Here is an 11665-nt window from a genome sequence, read left to right as displayed (position 1 = left end):
GTGATTGGGAAATGTTAATTTTTTTGATGATGTCATAAATGTGGATTTTTGCATAAATTGAACCATATTATCCTTGGAGAATTTTTTTTATCTCAACAGAGAAGAAGCTGCACACAGATAAAAATGATTTAAAAAAAAACAACATAAATTTGTCCACACTATTAGGTTGAGTGTCACCCACCTGGGCCCCGCACGTTGACGTCCATGCAGTCGCTGTCAATCTCGCCCTGGGGGGGTGTGGGCGCCACGGAGGGGATGCGCAGGTCGGCCGCGTCCAGGTGCTGCTGCGTCCACTGCCGGTTGTCGGTACGCTCGCCCGCGTCCAGGATGGCTTGCTCGTCAAACTGCTGGAGAGCAAGAAGAAATATTCAATATTTAAAAAACAGGGCTCAAAAGTACATATACTGATTTCAATATTGACAACCACACACTTTATTTATTAATGACAATTTAGAATAACATTGAAGTGACGATTACGTACAACCTTGCAAAGGTTTTCCAACATTGTGCCAGGTTATAAAAACAGGTATTTTGTTTAACTGACAAAAAAATAAAGAAAGAAAGAAAGAAAAAAAAATCCTACTTATTTTGTACATTTCATAGTAGAGCACTGAGCATATTTTTTGCCTTAAGAAAATGAGATGAATTAGTTCTTTTACCAGTGCCTTTTTTGTCTGTCTGTACTCTTTCTTAAGTACTTTGCTACATCTGCTTTCAGGAGATATGATTTGGGAAAAAAATACAATAAGGACGCAAATATAAAAATGTGACAACAATAATACTTAGTAATGCAAAATATTAGACAAAAAATACACAAATGTGTTAAAAATAGCTGTCAACAATACAAAATAAAATATAAAAATGACAAATCTTGGTAAAAAAAAAATGGATTAGACAAAAAAAGAAAAGCATAAAAATATATGAAAAAAAGATTTCCACAAAAATACTACAAAAAATATTTGAAAAATACAGTTTGACAAGACTATTATATAAAATCATAACAATACTGGGGTAAAATATTGGAAGAAAAACTCAATAAGTCTGAGACAAAAATAAAATATTACACTAAAATTTCACAAATATTACATGAAAAATCACTAACTTCCACTTAAGAACGGGTATAGTGTCTGAGTAATTTTGCCACCTCTTCAATATGCTTTATATTTGACAATGCACCAAAAGAGAAATCTTTTAGCATGTTCACAGCAGTCAAAATAAATAAAAAGGAAATTAATAAAAAAAAATTCTGTCTTACCCTAAAGCGTTTGCCGTCCGAGGTCTCGTCTTCTCCCCAATCGTTGTGGCTGTCGTCCATGAGCGAAATGTCCGAGGTGTTTTTCAGCGGCCTGTAATCAATGAGAGAAGATTCCAGTGAAATTGCTCCGCGTCTTGGGAGCGGCAGCTCGTTAATGGTGAAAAAAAAACAACAACAAAAAAACAAAAACAAAAGCATTGATCAGGTCCACACCCCATCCCTTGGTTGTCAATTAAACTGCAACTTAACCGCCAATCATTGTGTGAACGCATGTTACTTTTTTTTTATTCCTTCCACAGTTACTGAGCGATTGAAACCATTCCATCCTTAAAATGCTCATCTTATATTAGGAACTATATTATATGCCCCCGCCCTCCAAATTTTTAAATTTCCAAACTAAAATTCAATATTTAAGAGATACTTTACATGTTTACCTCCTTATTCTACATTTCTGGATCAATTCCAACGTCAAAATGTTGACTTCATGCAGGACATAAGTTCAATTATTAGTGACATTCCTTAACTCAGATGTATTATACATACATCGTGGGAACTATTTTCCACATTCCAATAATTCTCACATAACCCTGATTCCACACATTTGACATTAAAATCCCCCAAGTCATCAATTTTTACTACTGTTCTTCCATATTTCTTAACCATTTTCCAAATTCAAAATGTTCAGCTCATTCAGGACACCAAAATATACAATTTCTTACAATAACATTTACAAATAATGATTTATTGGACACATGAATTCCTCCTTCCACATTTTTTTTTTACCAATTTGAAGCCATTCAAACTTGAAAATGTTCACCTCGTTTGGGCCAGGGAACGATTAATCAGATTCCCCGAAATTTAAATTAGGAGTTATTTTACATATTCACCCCCTACTTCCACATTTCTTGCACGATTCAAATCACTCCAACTTCAAACTGCTCAGCACATTCAGATCATCTCAGGAACGATTTTCCACATTCCAACAGTTCTCTTACAATTTACCTTCTTCCACATTTCCTGACACATCATTTCAACAGAAATTGCATTTTCCAGCAAAACTTTGCCCCAAATTTGAAGGTCAAAAAAAAAAAAAAAACAGCCGAGAAGTAACTTACTTCAATCCCACCGAGTCCTCCCCGACAGGCTCGCGTCGCTTCTTCTTGCTGGGCTCGGTGGTCTTGAAGCCCTCGGGGAGCCAAAGGCGCCCGTGCTCGTGCCGGCGCTTGCGGGCGGCCACCACGCCCACGCCGACTAAGGCCAGCACGGCCAGGCTGCCCACCACCAGGTAGAGCGGGTAGAGTTCCTGCGGCGGCTGCGGGTCGGCGCCGCCTGGCGGGAGAAGGCACAGCATGGTCACGGGAAAACGAGGACGGGCCAGAAGTGAGCGCGTCCCGAACTCTTGCTTCGACTATTCTATCCTGTAATAATCACCATTGCAAAGAATGTGACGTGATGGAGAAAAAAAAAAAAAAGACCACTACCACCCTCTTAACTCCCTTTTCAACTCAGGGTACCGAGAGACAACTTTACCATTTCTTCTTTAAGAGAAAAAGAGGAGAAAAGGAGGGGGGGGGGGGGGGGGATTAATGAACTTCAAATTACTGCACGCGCTTTAAGCTGTAAAGACGGAGGATTTATTCGGATTTTCCAGATAACAAAGACTCCCAACTTCTAGCACACTCCCGATCAATTTTTCCCCCTTCTCTTTTTTTCTCCCCCCTCTACTAACGATTTTGAAATGATAAACTCCCCTCCCCAACCTAAAGCCTTAAGTCCTGGCATTACATCCAGCGAGGTGAAGGTTGCAGCAGCAGCCCCCTTTTGCGCACGTGCAAAAGAAAGGGAAAAAAAAAAAAAAAAGAGCAAGAGATGGAGAACTGCTATGAGTTGATTTGCAGCAATTAAGCATTTTGGTGCCTGAAGCCAAGTGGATTTAAGAGCAGCCAGGAAAAAGGATTGATTGATCGCCACTGCATTTGTTCATGGCCGCATAACAAATACACAATCAAAGAGCGGCAGGGTTAGGACCTGACCGGGGTGGGCGGGTGCCGTGGATCATTTCCATTTTTTTTTTCTTCATGTGGGCGCCCATAGCACGTGTCCCACCTGTGCGCACATTCGCTGCAAAACATCAATTGCAGCATTCCCCCGCTATATCACGGTTCATTGTTCACTTAAAATTTCTAGTTATGCATCTTGTAGTACCACATTGTGCCACAACATGCCAGGAATCATAGATTCTCAATATTTTGACTTTCATCTACTTAAATTGAGCAATCATAATTGATCTTTAGTGCGCTGTGCACTTTTTTTTTTTTTTCTGCACTTCAGGTAAACTCTATCCATAAGAAATGAAGGAATGTCTTGAACAAGTTATAATGCCCGGAAAATGTGAATTGTGAATATTCAGTTAGATGTTCTCTACCATACCAAACTAAAACAAACAAATGCCAAAGCATATTGCTAACCGACGTTTGCTTGCCAGAGGCTGCGCTACACTGTAATTGTTTAGTAAACAATACGGGTGTTAAAAAAAAAATCGATTCGGCAATATATCACGATATTGCAGTGCACAATTCTCATATTGATTCAGTGTGGGCCAAATCGATGTTTAAACATCAATTTTTGATGGAAATATTCAACAAAACATCTTACTTAGAGTTAGGGTTCATACTTTAAGCATGGAAGAATATTATATTAATGGAACATAATATTTTATTTCATACTGTTCAAACATGAAACAGATTGTAAACTGTTCAATACAGTGGCTCAGTTATAGTTTTAGATAAATAAATACATTTTCATACAAATCTCCCAGTGTTGTACATGTATAAGTTTTTCTAATTAGTATTTTCTAAATATGAGGAAAGATCTAAATATATATATATATATATATATATATATATATATATATATATATATATATATCAACTTATAAATTCGTATCGGGATTAATCTGTATCGAATCGAATTTTGACCTATGATTCGTGATACGGATCGAATAGGCCAGGTACTAACTAGACACACCCCTGCTGAGCACTATCACTTACTAAAAATCAGGGATACTACGCATTATCACAAATATTAAAAAATATTAAAGTTGCCACAATATCCTCATCGTCATGTCACGATATTAAAAGCAGCACATCTGTTAAAGAAGACAGGTTGTATTCCATTTGTGAAGTTCTAGCACCCTCTGGTGGGTAGTTTAATTTTAATTGGGAATGTTTTGGCCACTTTAGTGGTTATCACTACCATAAACACACCTCCTAAATTAACTAAATCTCAGAACCATTGAGCTGCATTTTTAATGTATGAAATGTGCAATTTAAATAAAGTTGAATTTGAAGTTCCACAGGAAGTCGTTACGGCTCGCAAAATGTTAAATTACACTTTCAGAGTCTAATATTTTGTCGACAATCAGGCTGACGTCTACTCAGATCACTCACTATAAACGGCTTCAATGGTGTAGGGAACGTCCAGTTTTCCGCTGGAGGCCAACGCCCCGAGGAAGGCGGCGGCGTCGGTGGTGCTCTGGAAACACTCACTGGACTGCTGGATGCACTGACGGTTGTCCACTTCCAAATGCACGATGGAGCTACCGGGCCAAGAAAACACATTTAGTTGGTGGATCATCTTCAGACAGAAATTACTGATTAAGCGATTACTTTCTACCCATTACTTTACTCTCCTATTTCAGTCGAGTGCAAGGTTATTTTAGTTAACTAAAACTAATGAAAAAACTAAAATTAAAACGATTACAAACTAAAACGAAGCATTTATTAAATAACTCAAACTAATAAAAACTAACAGAACCACCCTGCAAACTAATTAAAACTAAGTAAAATAAAAAATAAAAAAAACTCAAAACAAAATCAAAACGAAGTAAAATGAAAAATTCCAAAACTATAATAACCCTGGTCGAGTGTGGTTAATTCTGCAGAAATCTGAAGAAAATCTTTCTCACCCTTTTATCTGCAGGTGATCCAGCTCCCGCTTCGTCCGCCGGGGTCCAGCTACGCTCCTCCTGACCACGTTCAGCACTTTCCCCGGCACGTCGGTCCACGTGTCGGCCGAGCGCTTGACGTTGTACTTCCTCAGCTCCTGCTCGCTGCCGTAGTAAGGGTAGACCATGGTCTGGCCACCCGCGTCCGTCCGGAACACCACGTTGGTGCGCAGGACGCGGCTGAGCTCTCGCAGGAAGCCGAACGAGTTGTTGAGGAGCTGCTCGGGCGCGATGAGGACCACCACCACCAGCTGGCCCAGTGCCAGCTTCTCGGGCGTTCTGTCGGCGCAATCCAGGCCGTCCCACTCGCACTCGGCGTTGTTGCAGCCCTGGTCGCAGTGGCCGTCGGCGTAGTGGTCTTTGCAGTACTGGTCGTACAGTGGGCTGCAGAACAGAAAGCATCCAAGTTGACAAACATCAAGTTTAAATGGGTTCTCTAAGTGTTGGATCCAGGGAGAAATATTTCCAATATGAAACATAACTTGTAGTCTCAATTATCAGTGACTTTACCATGAATAGTAAGTATGTAATTATTAATAATTCATTTTACTTTTAATTTATGTAATGGCAGCAAAAATACCTTAAATGGAACAGGCACATGCCTGTATGTATTTAGCAATTATTTATCAATTAATATTACTTATGATTGATTTGCTAAAATGTATAGTCTGTCATGTTTTGGTTTTGTGGGGGGTGGGATTTTGTTTTCTTTTGGTGTTTTTGGTTGTTTGTCATGTGTTCCTTGTCTCTTCCCTTGTCCCGTTATGTCTAACCACGTCCACCTGAGTGTGTCTTCCCTTCCCAGTGTATCCACCAATCAGCTTCCCTTGCCACTTGTGTCTTGCCCAGCTGTGTCTAGTCATTGTCAATTAGCCTGTGTGTATTTAGTCACCTGTTTTCCGTTCAGTTCTTGTTGAGTCATTGTTTCTGTTGCTGTTGCCTTCCATGCCATGTCTTGTTTCCCTCCTGTTTTTGTTGTTTTAGTCACAGAGTACCTCGTTTGCCTTTTTGTTAATTAAACCCCTTTTTTTTTTACTTGCATCCCTGCCTTGACCTGTTTTTGTTGCCCCCTGCATTTTGGTCCTGCCTCCAACACCCCCACACCGTGACATAGTCCATCAAATTCTAAATATTAAGAGTACTTTTACTGCATTTAAGTTGCTGAATATAGCGATATCGATATTATTGCGATATTTAACATGCACCTAAAGAAATGACATTTTTATTATCTTGTGAAATAATTACATTTTTTTCATGCATCAAAATAATCAAACTCCATGTATTCTTAATTAATTGTAATTACCTCTTGATAATGTTCAACTATTGGATGGCAGTGCACATTTTCGTTAAGTACACTGTGCAGCACCTGTTTTTTGCATTTGCATGATTAGGATTGAAACACCCATGTAACTAGGGGAGTGGAAACCAAATAAAAAGAGAGTGTGAGGAGGGGATTTTTTTCAGAAAGTGCAGTAGTGAATTGTATCAGTCAGTTCCTCTCCTCTCTCCTGGCGAGCTTTGAACTGAGTGTCTTCTCTTTTTTTGTCATGTTTGATAAATGTCAAAGAGGTAAACCTGACAGTTTGACTAGTCATATTCAGATGAAAGCATAAAATTCCATATCTAACTTATAGCATGTCTTTGCGATATGCATACTGCATAGGCCAATATCGCTATATCGATATTTTTTCGATATAACACGTCTTAAAACACATCTATATTCTTTCGCTTTTGGCGCACCATGAGACTTGTTCTTGGTGTTTTGTGGTGTGTATGAGTTTGATGTTTAGTCTACTTATTTATGTATTTATTTATCTCTTTATTCACTACTTCTTATTTATTCACTGATGTAAAATGTATTTACTTGTAAAAGAAAAAAAAAGAAAAAAAACTGTATTCGCACTTCAAAATGTTTGCTTTGTTCTTGTTTCCTGCAAAACTGATGTTTATGTACAGCACTTTGTATACAGCAACACCTGTTCTTAAAGCGCTTTATAAATAAAGTTGAGCTGAGTTGAGCCCTATTTGCAGTACCACAGTGCAGTGACAATTATCCGTCTTAAAATTTCACACGTTGGCTGACACTTGTGCAAACTACAAGTAAATCTTTTGCGGTGCTGAACGTAACTCAAGGAATAGTGTAGTAGTTAGCGCAATCGCCCTATAAGCAGCAGGTACCTGGTTCGCGACCTGCCCAGGTATTTTATTTTTTTTAATGCTTCTTCTTTCCTCTCTTTCTTCCTTCCCTCTTCCTCCACGAATTCTTGCAGCAAGGAGCCGTCTTGTTTCAAGTGTTTATTGAAGAATCGATTTTTTGCGTGGCCAAACTCAGAGATCCAACAGCAGGCTGCAGCCGGCTCGCAACCACACGGTGAGAGGCGGGGTTTTACTGAACCGGCGTTTTACTTCGCAGTTAGAAAAATAACCAGCAAAACACCTACTATTCCACTATAAATTATATTGCCTTGGCGTCAAAGGTAAGATTTAATAATCATATGCCTATAGTTAACTGTGGAAGGGCTTAAAATTCTGTGATGTAATCCCTTTGTTGATGATTTTGCAACGGAAGCAATAGACTACTCACTTGCACTGTCCTTCCAGATTCTGGCAGTCAAATCCGTCGTAGAGGCACCCGGCGTTGTCGCACTGCGAGTCGCACTTGCCGTCGTTGAAGTAGCGCCAACACTGCAGCGAGGCCGAGCAGTTCTTCCACGGGTCGTCGAAGTTGAGCGAGCAGTCCCCGTTGTCCCAACCGCACGCGTGATTGTTGCACAGCACGTCGCACACTTGGTTGTGCTTGCGCGCCTCGCACTGCGGGATCTGGCAGGCCTCGTCCGCTGGCGAGGGCGGCAGCGGCGGTGCCATGTCGCGGCCCGGCCCGCCCGGGGCGCTGTAGTCCAAGATGTGGCACCAGAGGCCGTTGAAGTTGGCGGGGCAGACGCAGCGGTAGTACGGCGACTTGACGCTGTCCTCGCACGTGCCCGAGTTGTAGCAGGGGTTGGATTTGCACGGGCTGTCGCTGGGGTACTGGCACTCGGGCCCCGTGAAGGACGGCGTACACAGACACTTGGGACTTTTTTGGCCCGAGATGCAGGTGCCGCCGTTGTGGCACCGGAGGCTGCCGCAAGCGTGGGCGTTGTATTCACACGAAGAGCCAGTGAATCCCTGTTTGGAAAAGAGTCACAATTAAATCAATGGTGGGCTGTCAGTATCGGAACTCAGAAAGGGCTTCTTGAAGCGAAGCTACATTTATAACCTAAAGTCGAATACTTGTTCCGTTATATCGTTTTAATTTCTTTCCAACAGTCTATTCTCTTCATTCCATCTTCATGATTTGTTAGATTTGTTTTGCCCAATCAGATTTTAGCCTCTATGGGTTGCCATGTCAATACTAGGGGTGTGAATTGCCTAGTACCTGACGATTCGATTCGTATCACGATTCACAGGTCACGATTCGATTCGATACAAATTAATCCCGATACGAATTTATAAGTCGATTGTTGCGATTTATTTTCATTCAAATTTAGAAAATAATCAGTAAGCTTGTAGAGTGTAAGATTTATATGAAAATGTATTATTTATTTATCTGAAATTTCAGTCTTATAGAGGTTGTAATCTGTTTCATGTTTGAACAGCATTAAAATAAAATATTAAGGCTTAATGTTCCGTTCATATAACATTCTTCCATGCTTAAGGTGTGAATCCTTAAAAAAAAAAAAAAAAAAAAAAAAATCGATTTTGCCGATTATTGAATCGATTCGAGAATCGCGCGATGTAGTATCGCGATATATCGCCGAATCGATTTTTTTTAACACCCCTAGTCAATACAATCTGCCCTGTGCCGTCATAATCAGTATTGTTTACCAAGTTACAGCAACTGCATTCGCAATGGGCCTGTTTCTTATTTTAAATTGGTCCTGACTCCTCACAGGGCCAGATCGCTGGCCCTCAATGACATCAGTATCTTTCCGTCCTCTGATTGGTGGATGAGAGTAAATCATTTAAAAGAAAGTCTGACGAGCAAAACACGTCTCAATCTGAACACATTAAAACCTTTTAAAATCTAAAATAGTCAGCATCTCTTTTGAGTAGGCTGTACTACGCATTGCCAGGGTTTTTGCAGGTTTCAGCAAATCTAATTTAATGCTTTTTTTTTTTTAAATACAAAACATTTAAACACATTTTCATATTTTATTTTATCCATCAATCCATCCATTTTCTTAACCACTTGCTCACAAGGGTCGTGGGGGTGCTGGAGCCTATCCCAGCTGGCTTCGGGCAGTAGGCGGGATATACCCTTAACCGGTTGCCAGCCAATCGCAGGGCAATTTTATTTTACATTTTTTATTTCCATAGTTAATTTGAGATTACATGTCATATCTGTACAATAAAATATGTTTTAAATTTTTCATACTCTTGTTAATTAACATAAAAGTGGACTAATATAGTTATCAAATAAAAATTTGTTAATATCTTTTAGTTCATTGATAGAGTAATTTTAGAGTAAGTAATTTATAGTTATGTGAATTTTAAAATATATACAAACATTTAAAAGGAGTGTGAAACATGAAGTCATAAATTTGTGTTGCGGTAATATTCTGCGACTAGATGGCATTAGTGTTTTATGGTGGACATAGGTGACAGAAACAGCATATGTTTCATTTCTAATATCTGCTATTTAGAACATGAAGCAACTCGTGAACTCCAGCCCATTTTGTTTATTGTAAATTACAATTAGTCACAAGTACCCACAAATACACTTTTTTTTTTTTTATCACATTTATTATTGCTAAATTGTGTTAGCATGACTCCTTTGCACAATGTTGTGTGCAAAATCTTTTTACATCAATTGTATTTAAATTTTTAATGCCTCTGGATATTGTATTTAAATGCATTTTAATTCCATCTATGTCCTTAATTTCAGCAAAATTCATTTAATGACTTTGAATGCTTTTTAATGACCCGTGGAAAACCTAACTGTATTTTTGTGCAGGACTCTTTGAGTACAAAGAGCTCATTAGTGAGATGACCCAAATATTTTTAGTGTTGTTGTCTGAACAAAAACAAAAACAAAAAAACAAAGAGTTAACAGTGAGATACATCATTATTTTTTTGCTGCTGTTCTTTTTTAAATCACACCCGACTGGTGTTAATTTGGAAATGACAATACAGTTTAAAAAAAAAAAATAGTATACGGTAATCCAAAGGTTCAAAACTAAACAAAAAAATAAAGCTTCAAAAATGTTGGCGACTTCTCCCTGCTCTTCAGTATACTTCCTTAGCACCGTGGCTGCCACAAGATGGCGCCAAAGCAATACTCTTACATTAAACAAGGCTTTGGCCTGAGCACAAATACAGCTCAAATATCCAATTGCAAATAGGCGTGGGAACACTGTACTTGAAACATGACCATGGTGGTATTAGGAGGTGGATTAAGTCGGGTAATTGCCCACTGAAGGCCCAGCAGCCAAATACAGTACACGGCTTGCCACTGACTACAAACCTAAAAGATGTCTTCCTTTGTTTGAGTGTGTGCATACTTACAGGAGGACATTTGCATATGAAGCCGTGCGGGGTGTTACTGGCGACAGCACAAGTCCCCCCGTTGCGACACGGTTTCCCCTTGCAGCCATCGAACACGGTGTCACAGCGCTGACCTACAGTCAAGTTACAAAATGATTATATTCACTAATAATGTCGAACAATTCTTCTTAAAGAACAAAAGCATACTTTGCCCACCCATGGACTAACTGGAACGTACCTGTGAATCCGGTACGACACTCGCAGCGGTAGTTGTTGGCCAGCTGGATGCAGCTGTGGGTGCCGCGCGGATCGCACGGGTTGGAGAGGCACTCGTTGACATCGCCCTCGCAGCGCTCGCCCACGTATCCTGGCGGGCAGAGGCAGTGGTAGCCGCCCACACCGTCCACGCACCTGCCGTGGTTGAAGCACTTGGGCTCCTTGGTGAGCGGGTCAGCCAGCGGCATGCAGTCATCAACGTTGATCTCGCAGTTGACGCCTGGTGTGAATGTAAAGAATTGTTTGAATAGTTTGTGCATTATGCTGAATTTGTTCCTGCTGGTGCTTGGTTACTAGGGGGCAATATAATACAGTCATTCAGACAACTATTGTAAGTGACTAAGCAATCTCTCATAGCAGTCAGTTTTTTGCAGAGGATAAAGAATATATGCCTCTAAGTATTGTAATATAATCTGTCTAATTGTGTTAGCTGCCACCAGGGTTATAATAGTTTTAGATTTTTCATTATACCGGTTAGTTAATTTATACTTCATTATTACTTTTCAAAATTAAGCTAGTTTTAATTAGTTTTTAGAACAGTTTTTATTTTTTTGTGCTTCATTTTAGTTTTTGTAAATTAGTCTTTGTATTAGTTTATATAATAT

General features: G+C 39.7%; 1 protein-coding gene across 2 annotated transcripts in view; it reads right to left on the bottom strand.

Moving 5' to 3' along the window:
* notch1b (notch receptor 1b) overlaps positions 1-11665 on the bottom strand; it is a 54433-nt gene that overhangs the window by 5575 nt on the left and 37193 nt on the right. The window contains exons 23-30 of one of the 2 annotated variants that reach the window (XM_077521620.1): positions 11023-11280; positions 10806-10918; positions 7846-8426; positions 5223-5645; positions 4705-4853; positions 2371-2584; positions 1256-1346; positions 182-347 (exon numbers count right to left, since the gene is read on the bottom strand). In XM_077521620.1, the coding sequence (XP_077377746.1) occupies positions 182-347; positions 1256-1346; positions 2371-2584; positions 4705-4853; positions 5223-5645; positions 7846-8426; positions 10806-10918; positions 11023-11280 (1995 nt within the window). The remainder of the gene's footprint in view (positions 1-181; positions 348-1255; positions 1347-2370; positions 2585-4704; positions 4854-5222; positions 5646-7845; positions 8427-10805; positions 10919-11022; positions 11281-11665) is intronic. The other variant, XM_077521621.1, reaches the window with a different exon arrangement.

This window comes from Festucalex cinctus, chromosome 5 (assembly GCF_051991245.1).
Source record: "Festucalex cinctus isolate MCC-2025b chromosome 5, RoL_Fcin_1.0, whole genome shotgun sequence".
Classification (NCBI taxonomy): domain Eukaryota; kingdom Metazoa; phylum Chordata; class Actinopteri; order Syngnathiformes; family Syngnathidae; genus Festucalex; species Festucalex cinctus.
The sequence above is the reverse complement of the archived record's forward strand: the minus strand, read 5'-3'. Positions and strand labels throughout refer to the sequence as shown.